Consider the following 20,808-nt stretch of genomic DNA (forward strand, 5'->3'; position numbering starts at 1 on the left):
GAACCCAGTGCTTCACACATGCTAGGCAAGCACTCTTCCACTGAGCTACAACCCCAGCCCCAATTCCACATAGTTTGAAAAGGACTGGGTGGGCAGCTTGCTAAACCCAATTCACAAGCTGCCCGTGAACCCCAATGTATAGTTACAATACATGATTTTAAACTACTGTTTTCAAACTTTAGTGTAGAGTGTGTGTTAGACCTACCTCACAGACAATCTGAGGAGGAGTTTGGGAATCTGTATTTTTAACAAGCTCCCTGAATCAAAAGGTCCTCAGCTCACACTGCAGACTTGCTGGTCCTTCCTGCTGGTGAATGCTCATGGGGTAGCTGCTTGTTAACAGCCCTGGTTGGACAGATCTCTTTTAAAGACAGATGGTATTCCTGGAACTGAGGAAGCCTGTCCCTCCTCTACAGGACAGTTCTGTAAAGTGAGGGTACCTGAATGAGGGTCCAGGTGCACAGGTTGGGGAGGGCAGGCCAACTTGAAGCAAGTGAGGCTGGGGGCTAGAGCTGGGGAGAAAGGAGAGAGGATTCTCACCACTGAAGCCAGGAGATCTGAGTGGAGAGTCCCCTGAAATCTAATGCTCCTGATTACAGAATGTCCAGCTGAGCACCAAGTTGAGGGGACTTTACAGATAACAGAAACTAAGGTTCATAACTAACTTGCTCAGATCACATGGATAGTTAAGTCAGATTCAAGCTTGGGCTTGTCAAATTCCATAACTTGGGCCTTCCTCAGTCTGCTATACTGGTCTTGTGATGCCTGAGGCTCAGCGACCCTGATCTGGTCTGAGGGATTGGGGGATTTCTGTGATTGCAAGACATGAACAGGACCACCCTGTGGTTGCTAGGCAACCATGTGAAAGTCAGGTCCAGGAGCAGCAGCTCCCCAGTGAAAGGGTCTGGGCTGGTGAAGAACTTGACCTCACCTGTCTTTGTCTTCCATTCTCTCGTCCCCTCTTGCCACCCCCCCTCAGTTGTCCCTTACGAGATCACCCTCTACACCAGTGATGTCTTTGCTGCTGGGACAGATGCCAACATCTTCATCGTCATCTATGGCTGCGATGCTGTGTGCACGCGGCAGAAGTTTCTGTGCACCAACAAGAGGGAGCAGAAGCTGTTCTTTGAGAGGAAGTCTGCCTCCCGCTTCATCGTGGAGGTACCTGGGTTCAGTAAGCTGCCTGCAGAGGTGGCGGGTCAGAGAGACGGGGAGAGAAGCCTGTGTTGAGGGCAGGACATGCCCTTCATAGTGGGAGCTGGGCAGCTCATCCAGTCTCTCTGGGCTTCAGAACCTCCCATCAACCAAGAGGACAGTGAAGCTGGCTCTGGCCCTCCAGGACTGGGATCAGGACCAGAGGCAACGAATGGCTAGGACATGGGGAAATGAGAGAAATGACGTCAACAGGTTGTCTCCCGTGAGCCCACCGCAAAACCCAGGTCTATAGTTGGAGCAAGGCTTCTGGGCAGGCTGGTCTGAGGGATCTGGGGGGTGGCATACAAATCTCACCACCAGTGATCACATGGGGACAGGTGTCCTGCTCAGCTTGCAAGCCACGACCAAGCAATCCAATAGAGAAGAACATCCGTGTGTTCCCCAGCTCCCTGTCAGGTCTGGGCAGTGGGGTTTTTCCCTGAAGTTTGATATGGGTGTAGGTCCCAGCCCCCTGGAGTCCCACACCCCTCCATTCAGTGCCTACTCTGACCCAGGATCCCTGCAGTATACCCAGCGGGTGGGAGAGCAGGAGAGGCCCCACCCCTGCCTTCAAGAGTTCTGCAGTGTGGGTGAGGACCCCAGAATCCACACAAAACTTCTGGGTCTGGTGATTGTCACCATAATTGACCCTGTGGGTCAGAGGGCACGGACCTCAAGGATTTATCTGTATTCATTCACAGAACTCTCACAGCTACCCTGCTGGACCGATCCCTGGGCAAAGATGGGGAAACCAAGGCACAGGGTGCTCAGAGGCTTACAGAAAGCCATGCCACTAGGATACAGCGGACGTAGGCTTGAATCTGGAAGGACTGGCTCTGGAATAGCACCCTGAGCCACGGCCAGGTCTAGCAAGTGGGCGGAGCTGGAGCCCATAGGTATCTAGGGAAGGAAAGGGCTCTTGGAAGAGCTGGTTTTGGCTGGGCATGAAAGTGGACACATGCAGGGACAAGAAGGAGTGGTATTCCTTGTGCGGGGAACAGAGTGACCAGCACCCCAGAGGAGGAAATAAGTAAAGCTTGCAGATTGAGGTTTAGCCAGAGGGCATGGAGGAGCATGATGTGACTTAGGGAAACAGCAGGGATGAGAAGGGCCAGGAACCTCAGGGGCCTCAACTCTCCAAGTAGCAGGGACCTGCGGAGACACCCCTTCTCTGCTGGTGATGGGAAACAAAGCCCCCAACTCTTCCTCATTATTGATCAGCCAATGGCTGTCCCAGGAGACCTTCTTAGGGACCATTCAGGCACTCGTGGGAAGGTCTGCCACCTTTGTTGAGTCTTTTAGCAAGAAAAATTCAAGGCTGATTCATTTATCCACATAAAACTCACATCTCACCACCCAAGATGTCATGGCTTAGTCATCTGAGCCCAATGCCGTCAGTGGCTGAGGCTGTGGTTACGCCTCAGCAGGACTTCTGGAGACTTTCATCAATGAAGTCCCCACTAAAAAGCAGCTATAATTTGCCAGTAATTTGTTGCTATTTTTTTTTTCTTTTCAAATCTATTTGGGTCTCAGGGAGTTTGAGACCTTGAGAACACACAAAAAGGCTTTGTCTCTAGCCCCTGCCCCTCCTCCTGCCCACACCCCTCTCTTCCTTTCTGTTGTCCAGTGGATCTCCAGGTGAGAGGAGAGCCCGGGATGGCCAGCACTGACTCTCACTCAGCCGCTAGCCCACGAGCCAGCCACCACTTCTCCCCACACAAGGACACAGGGAAAAGAACAAGAAGAGCTCAGAGTCCTCGAGCCCTTCCTGCAAACTCCTCATGACATGTCCAGGAGGGTGGCAGTTTAATCATCCCATTCCACAGATGAGAAAACAGCACAGGAAAGCTTCGAGACTTGCTCAAGTTATCCTAAAACAGCAGAGCAGGGCTCTGTACTCCAGAACCTTCTCTGCTTATTTCTTTCACCTCCAAGGAGAATCCCAGGTCCCTTCTGATGCTGACATCCTCTGAGGCCCACCATCTCTGGCAATAGTCCCCTAAAGGCCTCCTGGCTTTTGAGGGATAACTGCTGAGTCAGCTACCTGGTGTATCCAACCAAGTAGCTAGCTGGTAGATTCAGGTCTCAGAAGTATCATTGCAGCCAGAGGCTCACACATCTCACACCTCAAGGCAGTGGAATGGGGAAGGAGGAAAGAGGCTTGTGGCCAGAGGGAGAGTCAGTGACTCTTTACTTCCTGGTCCTACCGGGAAGCTGGGCCCTCAGATGGAGATCCTGAGGACCAGGGAGTCCTCCCGCAGCTTCTGTGCATGTCTAGATGGGGAAGAGTAAGGCCTCGTTTACAATTTCCATGGCAGTGAAAACACTGATCTTTGTTTAGAGACTCAGAAGCCTCGGGGTCTCCAGATGGCCATCATGGCCACTGATTTTCACTCCTCTGATGCAGAGGGGTGGTGGCAGTGTGGGGGGGGAGGTGCCACAGGGCAGCTGCAGCATCCTTGTCCACCCACAGGATGTGCAGCAATGTGGGGTTCTGCCAGCCACTTAGAGCCAGAGAACCGTGATCATGTCCATAACCTTAGACCTGGAAGTGACTTTAAGGGGTTCCCCTATGCTCCTGCATCAGCTGAGCAAGATGTGTTCTCCCCATTTCATAGACAAGGACGTTAAGGCCCGGAGGCCAAGTGGCTTGCCTAAGGTCACACAGGTCGGAGGGGCACAGCCAGGGTAAGAACTGGGGAGCGTGAGTGCCAATGCTCCTGCCACTGCGGCCGGGTGGGGAGGCCAGGGTTGGAGGCAGCCCCAGCTCATGCAGAGGTTACTTCTGGCTGAAGTTCTGGAGGCTTTACATTGGATGAATGACTCAATCGGTCATTCAGACACCGTTGTCTCAACAAGAGCTCTCCATTCATGCCAGAACTGACTCTGCCACCTCTTTGTGGCCCCTGAGAGCTTGGTGGAGCAAGCTGTGTGGCCACTTCTGCAGAGAGACTGACAGGCAACTCACATCTGCGGACACCCCACCTCAGCCCCCAACCTTATGTAGGCATTCTGGGGACCATCAGCCAGGACATCCGGGTGACACTGCCAGCTGACCCTGCCCTTCTTTTCTCTTTGCCCTTCCTCAACTTGTCCCGACCCTCTTATGGACAGGCAGGGTGTGGATCGGTACATACAGCATCACTTTAGAGGAGAACATGACATATGAGAACCCAGAGAGGCCCAAGAGTCTTGCGGGGGTGCTTGAGTCGGGCTGTTTGGGTAGGCAGTCTGGCAGAGAGAGCGCCCACGGGTGCACCGTGGACAAGTGCATGGCCTTGCCCTGTGTCTGGCCACCCCACCACTTCCTTAAAGAGGCTCTGAGGGGTCAGAGACCTGTCAGTTCTGAAGGAGCTGCTCCCTGGCACCCCATGCCTGTAGGCTTCAGGCAGGAGAGAGAGATCGGCTTCCCCCAGTTCAGGGCTTGCCCGGGCACACCATTGTAAAGTGTTATGAGGGCTGACGTCATCATACCCACCTTGTAGGGAAGGGAACAAAAATACTCATTCTTTGGTCCTCTCCACCTCCACTGGTCTGCTGGTTGAGTGCCCAGGTCACAGGCACTGTTCCTGGCTTTGGAGATGCAATGATGAACACAGGTGCCTGCCCTGTGGCTTTCAGTGGTAGAAGAAAGAATAGGTACAATGCAGCGGTGGAAGAGACAGAAGGCAACACACAAACTTCTGACTGTGGGAAGTACCCAGAGGGGGAGCCACACCAAGCTGGGCGCCCGTCATGAAGAGAATTGACTTTCTTGGGAAGTCCAAGGGACACTGGCAAAGCACATGCAAAGGTTCTGTGGCAAGGGAATGTCAAGTTTGCAGGACTGGAGTTTGTGGGAGTGCAGAAAAGGCATGGCAGGAGAGGAGGGCCTCTTCGTGACCTGAGGGCTTGAGCAAGGTCAGCCTGGCAAGACAGCAAGGGCAGAACCTCAGCTACTCTTGTGATATCCAACTCAGTTCTCCAATGGAGAATGGGACTTTCCAGCAGCAAGCAACAGGAAGCCAGGGGGCGGGGCTCCACCTTGAAGAGTGAGCCACCTCCCAAGGAGAAGTGGACTGAGCTGGGAGCTGGAGTTCAGTGGCTTTAAGTCGGGGTTGGGGAAGTTAAGCATGAACATGGAATGTGCAGAGGAGGGGGTTGGACTGGCTGGGCCTTGGAGAATTTTGGAAAATGTGACCTCTAAAAGTTCAAAGGGACCTAGGGGTGGCTGCCCTAGGGAGGCAGAGTGTCACTGAGGCTTTTCTGCTAACCTCTGCCTTTTATCCTTTTCAAAGTTGGAAGACGTGGGAGAAATCATTGAAAAAATCCGGATCGGCCACGATAACACAGGCATAAATCCGGGGTGGCACTGCTCCCACGTGGACATCCGCAGGCTCCTCCCAGACAAAGACGTGAGTTTTTGCCTGGTCTGCTCTGCTCCTCCTCTTGCCCTGTTCCAAAAGAGATAAAGCAGATTCCCTTGCTGGCTTCTTTAGCCTTATTCAATTGAAATAAAATCTCCGAAGAAAAACTCACCCAGTTCACTCAGACTAGTTCAGGGCCAAGGCAGAATCTTCTGGAACCTGGTTTAGTGGCCAAGGAGGAAAGTCTGGGCAGCCAAGTCGCTGCTCCCCATGCCCAAGGCCAAAGTATTAGTGAATGACCAGAATGTCCATCTGCTACTCAAAGTCAGTTCATAGAAGAAAAAAACATTCTGCATCCACAAAATTCTCAAGTTGGGAGATAGCTCTCTGCCATAGTGGATATGAATGATTTGTGAGTGACTTAAAAGCGTGGAACTCCCTTCCCTTACTCCCTGAATCTAAATGTTTGGCCTGGGGTTCACAAATCTATGTTTAAGTGACCCTGGGAACCCCCGCCTTCAAGAGCCAATCACTGACATGGTTGTGAAAGTCTTCAAATAGGACTAGATCTGCGGAACGGGGCAAGAAGGCTTGTGGCTTTTGCACTATTTATGAGGCTCCATGTCACTTGTCCTTGGTCCAATTAACATTAACATGAGTCTCTGGAATTTGTAGTTCCCACACCAGGGGCTAATTTCTCCCTCCTCCTCACCCCAGGGTACAGAGACCTTGACTTTCCCATGTGATCGATGGCTTGCCACCTCCGAGGATGACAAGAAGACCATTCGAGAACTGGTCCCCTACGACATTTTCACTGAGAAATACATGAAAGATGGGTCCTTGAGGCAAGTCTACAAGGAAGTGGAAGAGCCCCTGGACAGTAAGTGTAGGAGTCACCCCCATAGCCAGAGGCAGCACTAGGGCCTGGCCCTCCCTTGCAGAGCACCTGCCCTTTCCAGACTGAGCCTTCTCCTGCAGAAGGAGGGTCTATTTTATCTCCATGCTGTAGAGAGGGTAACTGAGGCTCACAGAAGTCACACAAGCTGCCCAGCAGCTAATAAATTGCAGCAGTAGACTTCAAAGTTTTCCCTGTTTCACTCCAAAGTGTGTATTCAAATCCCTTCCTGGTCCAATATTATGATAATAAATCCAAATAGGCATTTTCCTGTGCCTGAATTATCCTGGTCCTCGCTTTCTCTCTACTCCATATATTTGCCTACCAATCTGGGTGGATTGGTCCTCTCTGCTCATGCTAGATCCAGCTGCTCCAATTAAGTATGAATTAAGAAGCATCTTGAAACTCGGGATGTAGTTCAATGTAGAGCACCTGCCTCGCATGCAAGGTCTTGAGTTGGGTTCCCAGCACCACCAAAAAGAAAAGGAAAAAAAAAAAAGGAGGGAAGAAAGGTAGGCAGGCAGGCAGAAAAGCCCTAGCTGATTTGTAACTGAAACTCTTGTATATTAGCTCTCCATGGTTGGAGGGTTGGATGCAGGGACAGAGTGACCAAGGTCCCATATTTGTTTTTTGTATGAGCCAGCCCCTTTCTCTCTTTTCTTTCCAGAATCCCCAGCCCTTTTAAAATATTTTATTTAGAGAAAGGGTCTAGCTGAGTTGCTTAGGGACTTCCTAAGTTGCAGAGGCTGACTTTGAACTCATGATCCTCTGGAGCTGCTGGGATTACAGGCGTGAGCCACCATGCCCAGCCCTTTCTCCGTTCTTCATGAATGTCATTTTCTCTGCAGGATCTGCACCACCCTGACCACTCAATTCTTGGGCTTCCTCCTTTGCTTTGGGTGACACAGTCACATTCTGATTCTCTTCCTACCTCTCTAAATAGTCCGCTGAGGTGGTATTCCTCAAGGCTTACTCTTCAGCTTTCTCCTCTTTTTCTACATCATGTACGCATGCACATGCACATATATGCTTCCTGTACCTCAGGGGCAGAGTCACACCTCTGCTTTGACCAGTGAAGGCGTGGTCCATGTCAATCCCCACGTTATTCACCAGTCATTCGTGAATCAGCTTTAGCTATTTCAAAAATCAACTTCACTTGCAAGAGCCAGACTTTATGCCACTGATAACATACAAAAAACTCCTCTGGGCCTCCCCAGCATGGTGGTCTACATGGACCCCAGAAGCTCTAAAACCTTAGAAATCCAGCTCAACATTGTGGTGTTGCCTTCTTAGAAAAACTGGAGTAAAACCCAAGACTCCAATAAAATCCAAGATTCCCATCTAAAGACAGGGGAACAGATCTTTCTGCCCACCAAGCTGGTGAGACAATCAAAAGTCAAATATATTTTTCCTTTTCTATTACAGGAAGAAAAACAGTTATAGCTCCTTCATTCCTTCAATCTCAACTGCCACTCCACTAAGAAATAAAAACCAGTGTTGCCCAGTACCATGACTCTCCCTGCCCATATTTCTTTCCCCAAATTTTCTTTGCTATTGAATCAGGGCAATAGTTTTCTTTTCTTCTTGGACCCCAGAGGATGCCCTGGACAGCTGTCCCAGCAGCACACTTGGGCTGTTCTGTATGAATCACTTGCCACAAAACCCACTCGGTGCTTGGTGATGTTTCTAAGGAAACATCTTTCCACTGATGAGCTGTGGCCTGGGTGGGATGGAGAGGGAGGAGGATCCAGAAATAGCTGGATCCTGCACACGGCATTGCTCAGCACCCAGAAGCTGGATCTGTTTTCCTAATTCCCAAAGGACTGGAAAAAGCAGTGGGGGTGGAGTAGGGGGAGTAGGAAGGCCATTTAGTCACAGCCCTTGGGGACACATCAGCACTCTGGGAAGAAGGCTTCTAGAAACGTGTCCTCACAGGCCCACCCACCCACCACGATGATTCCATGTGTGGAACAGGCAGGCCTGAAGGCAGCCAAGAAGTGAAGGAGAGGAAGTGAGAGAGGAGGACAGGCGACTGTTGTGTCTCAACAGTGACAAGACTCCTAATGTCACTCCATGTCAGTATTACCTTGGTAGACTTGGGTGATGTTGGCTCTTTGAAGCAACAAGAGGTTTCATTTACTAAAGCAGCAAGAATGCTAGCTGGACCGTGCACTGAGTATGGTGGGGTAGGGGCAAGCGTGACGTGTCCCCAATTGCCCTCACATTGGGAGACACACCTCTAACCATTAGGTCTCACAATGCACCAACAGGCTTTGGAAAGCAGGGCGCTGGGGGTGCTGTGGAGAGAGAGACAGTGGGTGGGAGGTCTGGAACGGAGGTGGGGTGCAGCAGGGACAGAGCTCATTTGGACGTGTGAGTTTGATGCTGGGTTCTAGTTGAGGTGGAGATGACCACTAGGTAACAGAGCAAGGGTTTGAAGCATGGGAGGCAACCGGAGATACAGACTCAGGAGCTCAAGGAAGACACTGCCAGGCTGTGCAAGATGAGCTGAGAGAGGTGGGTGGAACTGGGAGGACTTGGGGTCCATGGGGTGCAAAGGCGACAAAGACCCATGATGCTACTCCAGAAGGCACACCAGAAGAAGAGTGTGTGCTGCAGAACCCAAGGGAACACCAGGAACACATGTCGCGGGTGTGCCTGTGCCAGTGCCCACGGCCATGAGCAACCGTAGCCTCTCACTTACCCACATTGGATTCGAGGTGTTTGTGAGCCCGCTTCCAAGGGCTGGAGAGAAAGCCCTGCTCGGGTCCTGCAAGGAGGGGAACCCCTTTCCAAGGGTCTTGTAGGAATCCTGAGGCTCACAGGAGATCCTTGGCCCTTAATCCAGGGTAGGTGCCACTCTTCTCTGTGTCCTGTACCACACACTGTGCCACTGTTGCTGTTGGCTCTCTGCCAACACTCAGGTGTCATTTCTCTGGGTCATAAACACCACTGCATGAACCCTGGCTTTGTCAAGAAAGGCTTTCTTCTGCCTTGAGGCCTTCTCCAAGCTTCAAGTTCCTATAGGGATCTGGCAGCCATCTCCCTACTGGGTCTCTAGGCACATGGTGGGGGTCCCTACTTTCAAGGACAAGGAAAATTAGCCTCTAGCCTTCATCTCCCTTGGGAAGAATCCAGCAAAATTGCTTCATCCTTGACCTGAAACTCAAGATCTCCGTGGACAGAGGAGTATGGACAGGGGAGAAGCATTCCTAGCATTCGTAAAGGATGGGTCAGTGGTAGAGTGCTTGCCTATCAGGTGTGAGGCACTGGGTTTGAGCCCCAGCACCACATAAAAATAAATAAATAAAATAAAGGTGGTATGGTGTCCATCTACAACTAAAGTAAATAAATAGATAGATAAAGGTTTGGGAGGCTTGCCTCTTACCACTGGGTCAGAGATCAGGAAAGGGCTGTTTAATTTAATTCTTCTTCCAGGAGGCCACAGCAGAAGGCAAAACAAGAAGTCATTAGCTTCCATTTTCCTTAAACTTTCTGTACTCATCACCCCAGTATGTATCAGGCACTTCCCAGGGTCCCTGGGGGACAAAGGAGGGGCAGTAGTCCCTGGGATTTGGAGAAGAAGAGTTTGTCTGAAGCCCTGGGGGAAGTCAAGGGGGCATAGTGGGTTGAAGAATACATGAAAATAAGAAAATGGACACTGACCGACAATAATTTTTAAAAATATATTGTAATTTTCCCATAATCCAGTTTGGTGTTGACACCAGTCGGATGGAATGTCATGTGATTGTCGGTGTGTCCCAGCAGGAAGATTTAGTGACCACAATGTAGACACACTTCAGGTGGCATCTGGGGTCTTTCTCCCGGACACTGTGTAGGTGGCTGGTTTGAGCTGCACTTGGAGAAGTCCCCATGCTCTGGTTCTCTGAGAGCCCCTGGGTGCAGATCAGCAGGGGTGGTAGCCAAACATGCATAACTGAGCAAGAGGAAGGCCTGACTCCTTGAAGCCTGCACCGCACCTAAATCCTCCTGCAAGTCCGGCTCCCAGTCCTAAAGCAATGTCATCCTTCTCCCTTTGTCTTGTCCATCTGTCCAACTTCCTGCCCAGTCGTGCTGTACTCGGTGCAGATCTTCACAGGGAACGTTCCTGGGGCAGGGACGGATGCCAAGGTCTACATCACCATCTACGGAGACCTGGGGGACACCGGAGAGCGGTACCTGGGCAAGTCTGAGAACCGCACCAACAAATTTGAGAAAGGAACGGTATGTGGGGCGTGCTGAGTTCACCCCACTTCTCTTCTCTTCCCTGGGGCAATTATCTGGGTGCTGGTTCTCCTTGGTCCCCAGGGATGTTTGGGAATTCTGTGAGATGTTGGGAACCCTCATTTGGGCTTTTGCCCTTGCCCTTCCCCTACAGGGCAGCCCATCCCCCTCTCCCAGCAGGTGTGCCTGCCCAGGGTCCCACAGATGATGTCAGGTGAGGCAGAAGGTGGGGCTCGAGCTCTAGGTTGTTGGCTTCTTGGAAGGGTCTCATGCCCGTGGAGGTGAGGGTTGGAGGGTGGCGCAGGCTGTGTGGACAGAGGCTTGGCCTGGGGGTCTGGAGCCCTGGTCTGCCTTCAACTCCATATGTGATTCACCTCCTCTGACCTCAGTTTCCTTATCTGTAAAGTAAGGGGTCAAATTTGAATTGACTCAACTCCATCATGCAGAGCCCTGGGCAGTACACGGCGCTTGGGAACCATGGACAAAATGGGGGAAGCAGACAGGCCCCCCACCAGCCAGGTAGAACCTCTTTGACCTGGCCTGTTTATTGAGGCGCCAAGCAAGCCCTCTGTCAAGAAAAGGGTTCTGTGACTATTAAAAGGCTTAAAAAAACACATGACCAGGCAGTATCGACAGTCCTTCCAGCTTGAACATACTGTGATTTTACAAAAAGGAAGAAGTCTGTCCAGAGGGACTTAAAGGGTGGGCATTGCCAGACTTCCCATTGCCACCAGCTCAGCTCTCTCCCTGTGCCCTGCCTGGACCCCTTCACTGGACCCACAGCCTCTTCTCCTCTCCATTCATCTAAAACTTCCCCAAACCCCCAGAGGCCAGGAGATCGTATCTGGGGACTTGGCTCCTGATCCAAGCTGTGGTCTTGCTCCTGGTCGTGTGGGGGGATTTCACACTCCAACCTGTGGGTCTTTATCAAGGTTTTCCTTAAGCCTGACATTCAGCCAGGCGTGACGCTTAGTGTTAAACCACTTGCTACTGAATGGAGGAAATTAGAATTGGGGCAAGAAAAGTGGGTGTCATCTAAGTGGGTCTGCAGTGGCTGGTGACCCCAGGACCAGGGTCTCATGGGAGGAGCTCCAAGCTGGTAACAGGTCTCCAGGAGTCAGACCCCAGGGCTCCTTAATCTAGAAGTAAGCCATTTACCTTTACTTCAGTTTACTGCTTCTAAAGTGGGAATGTAATGTGAGTGTCAAGTAGACCTTGCCCTGAGAGACAGAGTGAGGTGAACACATTCTGCATCACAGAAGGTCATTTAAAGTCTCTCTCTCTCACACACACACACACACACACACCACTAGAGATGTACTTGTTCACTGCTCATGTACAGTGGCTAGGAGGAAGCCTATCCTCCCCAGTCCATTTTTTGGGGAAAAAAATAGAATGCCAAAGAGGTCAAATGGATTCATGGGATGTCCCTGGGGTCAGGGATGAAGCAATGCCAGATGCTGGGGTCTGATCACCTGAATTCAGATCCTGGTTCTAATACTTATTAGCTGTGTGATCTTGAGCAAGTTACTTAGCAACTCCATGCCTCAGCTTCCTCCACATAAAATAGAGTTGACATTGAGTCACTGTGACCGTCAACCGAATTAAAACCTGTGAAGTACTTCCTCACTTTCTCCTCCCATCTGCTGGTTTTGATGCTCCATCAGGAGAGCTGGAGCTTCCTCTGGATCGATTACTATTTATAGGAACCGAAGTTCACTGCGGGCATCTAAAAGCTTCCATTTCTCTAGTCACTTGCGTGGGAACCCAGGAGTCACCCCTTAAAACCCTTTTTCTATCAGCACCCCCTTCCCACCTACATCCAACCAACAGCCAGTTCTGGGAGATTCTCCCCTCTAAATATCCTCGGGTCAGTTGAGTCTGCTCCATGGTGACTCAGCCCCTCCCCTTCTCGCCTCACTTACTGAATGGGCCTGGTGTCTCTGCTCCAGGCCCCACCAGCCAATCCATCTTCTTCTGCTTCCCTCAATTACCCTGTCCAAAGCTGTTAGAGTCACTCACACATTTTAGTCCTTCAGGGGTTCCCATAGATCCCAGATCTCACCCGAATCCTTTACATGACTTGCAGACCTTCCTGACTTATCCTGAGTGGCCTGCCTGGAAAGTCCCTGACAAACCACTGGGCTCAGTTTCCAGAAAGTTCCATGCTTTCTCCTGTCTCCACACCTTTCCCAATGCTTTCTCTGAGTACATGGACATGCTCCCATAGAAAACAGACAATGCCATTCTGTGGTTTCACTTTTTTACATAAAAGGCATCATGCTATATACATACTCCTGCACTTGCCTTTGGCATTCAGTGGGATGCCTTGGCAATCTTTCTGTGCCAGGATATTCAAACGTAGAAGGAGTTGGCTCTTCTTTGTCACCACCACACACATCCATTCCACAGGCAAGGCTGTGCCAGGGTTGTTTAGCTGTTTCCCAAGAATGGAGCCTCAGCTGGCTTCCGGTTTCCCACTGTAGACTTGTCCTGCAAAAGCATTCTTAGGCACATATGAAAGTCTTCTTCTAAAACAGATGCAATGAAGGGGAAGTGCTGGGTCGCAGGGTATGCCCATTTCTACTCCAATGAACTCAATTTCTAGTGTATCAAGTTAACAGGTTTAGGCCAAACATCACTCATCTGTCACTGTCATGGCCATTAGATGCCACCCCCTCACATCAGAGTCCATCTTCCAAACACCCATGAGTTTATCCCAAGAGAAATTTGGGCAGAGACAGTTTTCTCCAAGGAATTGCATACATGAGTGGACTGTAATGGGGCCATTATGGAAGTGAGGCCTTGAACTTGGAGATCAATCACTCAGGGATTTGGACCTGCAGGTTTCCCCAGATAGGATCTGTTCAGCCCAATAATGAAGGAGGGTGGAAGGCCCTGAAAGGATGGGGTTGGAGTGGGATGAAGTGGGGTTCTCCCCACCAAGTCCCCCGATGGACTCCCCAGGCCGACACTTTCATCATTGAGGCTGCTGACCTGGGCGTCATCTACAAGATCAAGCTGCGCCATGATAACACCAAATGGTGCGCAGACTGGTATGTGGAGAAGGTGGAGATCTGGAATGACACCAATGAGGACGAGTTCCTGTTCCTGTGCGGGCGCTGGCTGTCCCTGAAGAAGGAGGATGGACGGCTGGAGAGGCTCTTTTACGAGAAGGTACAATGAGGGATGGTCAGGGCCTTGGCTCAGCCATGGCCTATCACCATCTTTATACCCGGGGAGGGTTCTTGAAGCAGAAGATGTTGAGCTGTAACAGGCCTGGGTGATGCTTTTTTGGACAGGAGTACACTGGGGACCGCAGTAGCAACTGCAGCAGTCCCGCTGACTTCTGGGAGATTGCCCTGAGCTCCAAGATGGCGGACGTGGACATCGCCACTGTAACGGGGCCCATGGCTGACTATGTTCAGGACGGCCCAGGTAAGACGAGACTCTGAGAACACAGATTCAGTCCAGAGGGCCTGGGGAAACCAGACAGAAGCCAGAAGCCGCAGTGGGAATCCCCTGCTGGTTGACAATGTACTCAGCCACACAAAATACTATGTCAGGTGTGGTAGGAACAGGGAAAGAGGTCCCAAGCTGGTTGGTTGGGGACATAAGTTCCATTTCTGGTTCTGACAATAAATCCAGCTTTGGACAAATCAGTCTCTAAGCTTCAGATTTTTCTTCTTCCGTAAAACAGCATCATAATTCCCTGACAAGTTCATCTTGCCAACCAGATTTTTGAGATAAGGTGGTTCTAGATTTGTCTATTGAACATTTAAATACACTACTTTCCTTTCAGTCCCTTAAGTGTAAGAGTGTGATAGTGTCCCCTCCAGGAGACCACGTGGTGGGTCTGTGGGGTTGGGCAAAGAGAGCTAATCTATTTACACACTGCCTCTCACCCTGTGAATAAAGACAGGACCCCCGCCCCCCAAAATGCTCCTCCTTAGCTAAGCACTATGATCCCTGTGGAAAGGCCTGAGGGCTCTCCTTGTGGAGATAAAACAGGGAAACACAGGTACAGAAAACATCTCATGTTATCCCACCAAGGGCTAATTTGGAAACTTTTCAGAGACACAGATTGTATATCCTAAACCCACTGTGCCAGGGCAGTGTCCCCCAACCTTTTGAGGAAGATGGTCCAGGAGAAGGACTTCCAAATAGTTATCAATCAGTAACTGCAAATGACAGTGCCCTGGAGATAGTGGCTTAAAGGAATGCAGATTTTTTTTTCTTTCATGAAAGTTCAGAAGTAGGCCATCTGGAACTAATCCAGCAGCTCCAGTGACATCAGGCAACAGGTTCCCTCAACCTGGTCACCCTGGCAACCTTACAAATGGCTTGCATCCTGAAGCTTGCCCAGGACTCTAAGATGGCTCTTGGAACCACAGCCATCCCACCCACATTCCAAAGAGACTCAGAACTTTTAAAGAAGGTTTTCCCTACAACACCTGCTGGCCTGTAACTCCTCAAGAGCTTCAAGGGGAGTGATGCTGAGAGGGGAACTAGAAATCTATGCCATGCCCACTGAGCAAGTTGGTATGCTGATTAGTCTAGTTTGGCTTAGAAATGGATATCTTCTAGAACTTTCCTCTACCACATGATATATATATAAATACATTTTTGTTACTCTTCCTGAAATTCCTCTCTATGAGAACTCACTTTTGCTGACCTCATTTTTGCTAACCGTGGAAGCCCTTTTGCCCTGTAACTCCTGCACGTGAACAGAGGCCATTGTTCTGACCTTCCTACCTGGTAGTGCTGGGTACAAGACAATTGGCCAAAAGGGCTCTCCAAAGCTTGACACTCCAAACCAGTGACAAGGACACTCTCTTTGTGCTCACGTTGGGAGTTACCAACTCCCTCGTTCCCTGGAGTGTAGACATCAGTGGGAACTCCTCCACTGGGAAGTTTTCTTGTTCTGGGCTCTGAAGGAGCCAAGGGCAGTGGTCTCCAGCGGCTATTGCATCTCCAGGCCTGTGTAGTGCGTCCTGCCCCCCAGCCCATTGTGAGGCTGGCTGCCACCATCTCTTGCAGTCATTCCCTACTACGTGTCTGTGACCACCGGGAAGCACAAGGACGCGGCCACCGATAGCCGAGCCTTCATCTTACTCATCGGAGAGGAGGACGAACGCAGCAACCGCATCTGGCTGGACTACCCCCAGGGGAAGAGGGGCTTCGCCTGCGGCTCAGTAGAGGAGTTCTACGTCGGAGGCTTGGACGTGGGCACCATCAAGAAAATAGAGGTGCTGGCCTTTGGGGCCCTGTGATGGTGACCACCGCAGGGAAAGAAGGAGATGAGCAGGACCTGGGGTGGGGTGGGGGGTTGGGGGTCAGGCAGAGCAATGACCTGGAGCCCCACAGACCAGGAAGCAGAGGGAGACCTCCCAGCCTCCTTCATCAAAGAGCTGGGTGACCTTGGGTGAGTCTCCTGCCTCTCTGGTTCCCATTCTCTACCCGTCCAGTGAAGGCGCCCTGTGTATTCATTCTTTTTTAATCACCATGTAACAAATTCTCACCAAGTTAATCAGTGGATGGTCTCTTGTGGCCACCCTCCCGCTTCCCAGACACATTCCGGATGTGCATTAGCAGGTCCACTTCTGAAGGGCTCACTGGGATGACAGCAAGTTGCAGCCAGAGCTGTGATCTTATCTAAGGCCTGGAGTCCTAGTGACCAAATTCATTTTCTTAGGGTTGTTAGGATGGAAGGCTTCAGTTCCCAGTGTTTGCCTGCCATTCCCCACCATGTGGCTCTCTCCAAAACATAGTGGTATCCTTGTTCAAGACCAATAGGAGACCATCCTTCTGCTTCAGACCCCTCTGACTTCTTCTATCCCCAACATTCAGATCCTCTTTTCAAGGGCTCTCCTGAGGAGCCAGAGTCATTCTTTGATTAACTCAAAGTCATCTGCTTAGAGACCTTAATGAGATCTGTAAAATCTCATTTGTGGGAGGGCCTTGGGCCAATGGGTGCCCAGTGTACACTGGAAGGAGACGTTGAGAGTAGGGCCACAGGACAGGGAGGGGGACTTTGAACAGAAAGGACTCTCTTCCCGGTTGTACCCAGATCCTCACAGGCTGGTCTGTCTCTTCCCAGCTGGGCCATGATGGAGCCTCTCCTGAGAGCTGCTGGCTGGTAGAAGAGCTGTGCTTGGCAGTGCCCACCCAGGGCATCAAGTACACACTGTGCTGCAACTGCTGGCTTGCCAAGGACCGGGGCGACGGGGTCACCTCTCGTGTTTTTGACCTGCTGGATGCCATGGTGGTGAACATCGGGGTGAAGGTGTGGGGACACTGTGGATGTGCTTTGTAGGCAGGGAGCAGCAGGGGAGATCAAGTGAGGAGGTAGGAGACTCATTACTGGGGCACTCCAGCCTGGCATACTGGTTAGACTCACTGTGTTAGGAAAAAGGAGAGGGCTCTCTTTGGTCCGCTGCTGTGTGACCTTGGGCAAATCACTTAGCCTCACTGGGCCTTGGTTTCGTGTTAGGTTATAAACAAGGTCATGAACAATCTATAGAAGAGCTCTCGAAGGTAACAGCTCAGCATAGACATGCAGGGTTGCTGTTCTCCCAGGGTGCTATACCAGCACCACCAGCCTGGGCACAGAGAAAGATGGCACATGAGATACTCTGGTCTCACAGCACAGGGAATGAGACTCTCCTTGGCTGGGAGAGGGCAGAAGCTACGTGTCCCTGTCCTTGTTCTAGCTGGCCAATGACTTTTGGCAAATTGTATGAACTCAGGCCAGGGCCAGGCAGAACACAGGATGTCTGGATGGCTGGAACCCAAGGACCCACGGTCAGTTGATGGCCTGACCCTGTGGTCTCTCTCTGTCTCATAAGCTATGGGATCAACAGAAACCCCAGCCCTTATCTCTGTCACTGAATCTAAACTCATGGCCAGCTCGGCCATCCCCCAAAGGTAAGGACTGAGCCGAGAGGCCCAAATGGCAGAAGGGTCTGAGTCCTGGATTCTAAAATCCTTGACAGGCAGGAGCAGGGGTGCCTGTGCCTCCTCTGCAGAAGAGTAGGGAGCAGAAATTCCACGGTACAGCCAGCCCCCTGCTTCCCAGACACCTTCTGTGGTCGGCTGGACGGTGGGGGTGAGCCGCCACTCAACCGGGGCCCAACGCACTGACCCGCTAGCCAGCCGGGTGCGCCTGTGCGGGCCCCACCCACACAGGGCAGCCACGCCTCCTCCCAGCTCTCTAGTCCAGGAAAATCCAGCTCCATACCCCTGCTATTCACAGAACAAAAGAACACAGCTCTGTCACTGTACAAAGAACCACAGGGCTCTTTGGACTGGCCTTCTCCCCAGGACACTTGATACCAGACCGGATTTACAGGAGCCCCGCTTCTGTCTCTTTTTGGAAACACACCAGTTACATAAAAAGGGACACATCTGTGTAAAGGAGAGGAAGGTGGACGCAGAGAACACAGGGGCAACAGGGCCAGCCCTCGGAGGCCGGTCTCCATGGGGCCACCGACGCGCTTGTTTTGATCATTCTATTTTTTTATGCCTATCTGGATAAGAGCGAGAAAGCACCAGGCTCCCATGTGTGTCCATAGTAGCCCCTCCTGCCCACCATGAGTACCCTTGGTGGGCAGCGTAGGGGGCTCTGGGTAAAGCAGGAGAGCTGTCTGGCATTCCCCCTGAGAGTGATCCTGAGCCCTGTGGGTTGGGTCCTGGGGAAAATTCTAGATGCTGCTAGAAAAGCCTCCAGCAGGTGCAGCGGCATGGGGTATTGCCATCGGGGTGAAGGCAGGAGGAGGCAGCCACGGGGAAGGAGAGGGCCAGGGCTTTTCAAAGGAGCCATCAGCCTGGCTTTCCGCCTCCTCTGCTGAGCATCTAACCCTGCTGTCAGTCTGGATTCTCCTCTCAAGGGAGAATGGAGGACAAACCCAGCCCCAGGGACACCCCAGAACATCCGAGTGGGTGTTACCTCTTGCCACCAGGCTGCCTCTCACGGGAAGAGCCAGGGCAGGGCCTGGGGGAGGGCTGGGCTCTCCCCACCCCCCATGGGGACAGCTGGAGGGATTTCATCCTTTTTGGAGCAAACCTGAGGCAAAAGAGCGAAATCCAGATCTAAAGCAAAAGTTTTGTAAATAGGCAATTGTCCTATTCACCAATGGCTTGAGGCCGAGATCCTTCAGAAGTCACTCCCAAGGGCACCCCTTGCCCACGGCCTCAGTGTAAGCTGGCTGTGGTGGGAAGTGGGGGACACCTGGAACTGGAGCCAACCCCAAGGCAGGCCCAGGGCTGGGCACAGATACGAACTGTCCGTAGCCCACTCTAGTCTGTGCCTCACTGCAGGGAAACAGGCTGGCAGGTGGCGACATCTGCCCAGGGTCAACAGCTGACAAGTGGCAGATCTGGGATTCAAATGAGCTCTGGATGATTTCAAAGGCCACTGCCCTCCCACTGTGGTTGGACTGACAGAGACTGGATGCACCTTGGCTTTAGGCCACACCACCAGCCCTCTGCCAGGCCGAGCTCTCCAGGGCTGGGCCCCGTGGGGCCTGCAAGGGGCAAGACCTGGCTTTTGATCCCCAGGCTCTTCCCGTTGGTTGGGGGCGCTCTTCTTGGAGCTTGGAGAGTGCGTCTTCTTTCCCAGGGAGACTGAGGCAAGTTGGGTGGGTTGACGAGGCAGCTGAGGCTCAGGACCCTGTCCCTCCCAGGTGCTTTATGAAATGACAGTGTGGACAGGCGACGTGGTCGGTGGGGGCACCGACTCCAACATCTTCATGACCCTCTATGGCATCAACGGGAGCACAGAGGAGGTGCAGCTGGACAAAAAGAAGGCCAGGTACCCCAAGAGGGCCCCTGCCCCTCTCCCCTCCTCCCATCCAGCCTCCATCCTCTGCCCCAGCCGGCCTCAGTGGGAGCAGCGAGTCTCCCACTCCCCTGCACACGGCGGGACCTTCCAGCCACACCTTTGTCACCCTGTCTCAATACTTTCTCTTTCGAGAGTCAGCTCAAGCCCACCTTTCCCGGGAGCCTTCCTGGACCACCTCGCCCAGACAAGTTCTCCTTTCCTTCTTTTTTATTTTTCTATTTGGTTATTCAAAAAAAGCCCAATGCAAGATCTCTATTTGCTAGTGCTGTGTCCTTGCTAATTTCTTTGCTTAAGGGACCATAAGATGCAGACTTTAGGGAAAGTTGGGGGAAGGGTACACAAAATTCTTCTTCTTTTTTTGCAATTTTCTACCTAAAACAATTGCAAAACAAAAATCAATCCATTTCCAAAACATTAAAAAAAGAAAAGAATGAGCACTGGCTTGGGCCTGGGAAGGGGTCATGTTCTGAAGGGCCCAGCCCTGCATCCATGGCACCTCCCACCCCAGGTGCACAGAAGAGCTACTGCCATACACAAGGGCTGGCAGGTGCCAGGCATGGTTCTGAGCCAGGCATGGCAACTCCCAGTCTTTTCCATGGCCCCCTGAGGACACTGACCATCACCCCCATTTTACAGGTGAGACAACTGAGTCACAGAGAGGGGAAGTCATAATGCTCCGGGATGCCGTGGCACCGGGAACTGCGCCCAGATGGGCTTCAGTCTTGAGCATGAGGTTCCCTTAAAATGGGGACTAGGAAGGACAGTATCATGGGCTTCCTGGAGCACTTGGTCGGTGCCTGGCATTGGACCCCCTTTAGACAGCAGGGCTTTGAGTTGGTTTTCCATGCTCAGCCATTGTCCTTCAAACATCCTGGCCCCTGGCACCTTAAAACCCAAGGAGACAGACTCAGGGTCCAAGCCTAGCAGCTTTAAAACCCAGCCACGGCCACAGTGCCCCATCACCATCTGGAGCTGGTGAGATCCAGGGTGGCTTTCTTCCGAATCCCCCTGCTCCTGGCTCTGGCCTCACAGGTAGGGACCACTGAGTGCGTACCTCTGGATCCTCACTGGGGAGGTGGTGCTGAGGATGGTGATCTTGGTGATGATGGCGATGACTGGCATGAGGATAAAGAAGCTCTTTCTTGGGGACCAGGCAGGAATTTCCTCCCATGGCAGAGCAGCTGATTAGAGTAGGAGCTTTGCCCACCCTCTGCAGCTCCTCCCGGGGCTGTGCTAAGGAGATTTACTTGCCTCTTCTCAGCACTTCTGCCCTCTCATTACCCTGCTCCCGGTTCCTTCTGGAATTC

At 51.9% G+C, this 20,808-nt stretch overlaps 1 protein-coding gene across 3 annotated transcripts in view; it reads left to right on the plus strand.

The window, feature by feature from the left end:
* Loxhd1 (lipoxygenase homology PLAT domains 1) overlaps positions 1–20,808 on the plus strand; it is a 136,889-nt gene that overhangs the window by 87,449 nt on the left and 28,632 nt on the right. For 2 of the 3 annotated variants that reach the window (XM_076837038.2, XM_076837040.2), the window contains 9 exons: positions 980–1,161; positions 5,472–5,588; positions 6,258–6,420; positions 10,505–10,659; positions 13,627–13,836; positions 13,962–14,097; positions 15,700–15,908; positions 16,760–16,945; positions 19,344–19,471. In XM_076837038.2, the coding sequence (XP_076693153.2) occupies positions 980–1,161; positions 5,472–5,588; positions 6,258–6,420; positions 10,505–10,659; positions 13,627–13,836; positions 13,962–14,097; positions 15,700–15,908; positions 16,760–16,945; positions 19,344–19,471 (1,486 nt within the window). The remainder of the gene's footprint in view (positions 1–979; positions 1,162–5,471; positions 5,589–6,257; positions 6,421–10,504; positions 10,660–13,626; positions 13,837–13,961; positions 14,098–15,699; positions 15,909–16,759; positions 16,946–19,343; positions 19,472–20,808) is intronic. The other variant, XM_076837039.2, reaches the window with a different exon arrangement.

This window comes from Callospermophilus lateralis, chromosome 17 (genome assembly GCF_048772815.1).
Source record: "Callospermophilus lateralis isolate mCalLat2 chromosome 17, mCalLat2.hap1, whole genome shotgun sequence".
In the NCBI taxonomy this organism is placed as follows: Eukaryota; Metazoa; Chordata; class Mammalia; order Rodentia; family Sciuridae; genus Callospermophilus; species Callospermophilus lateralis.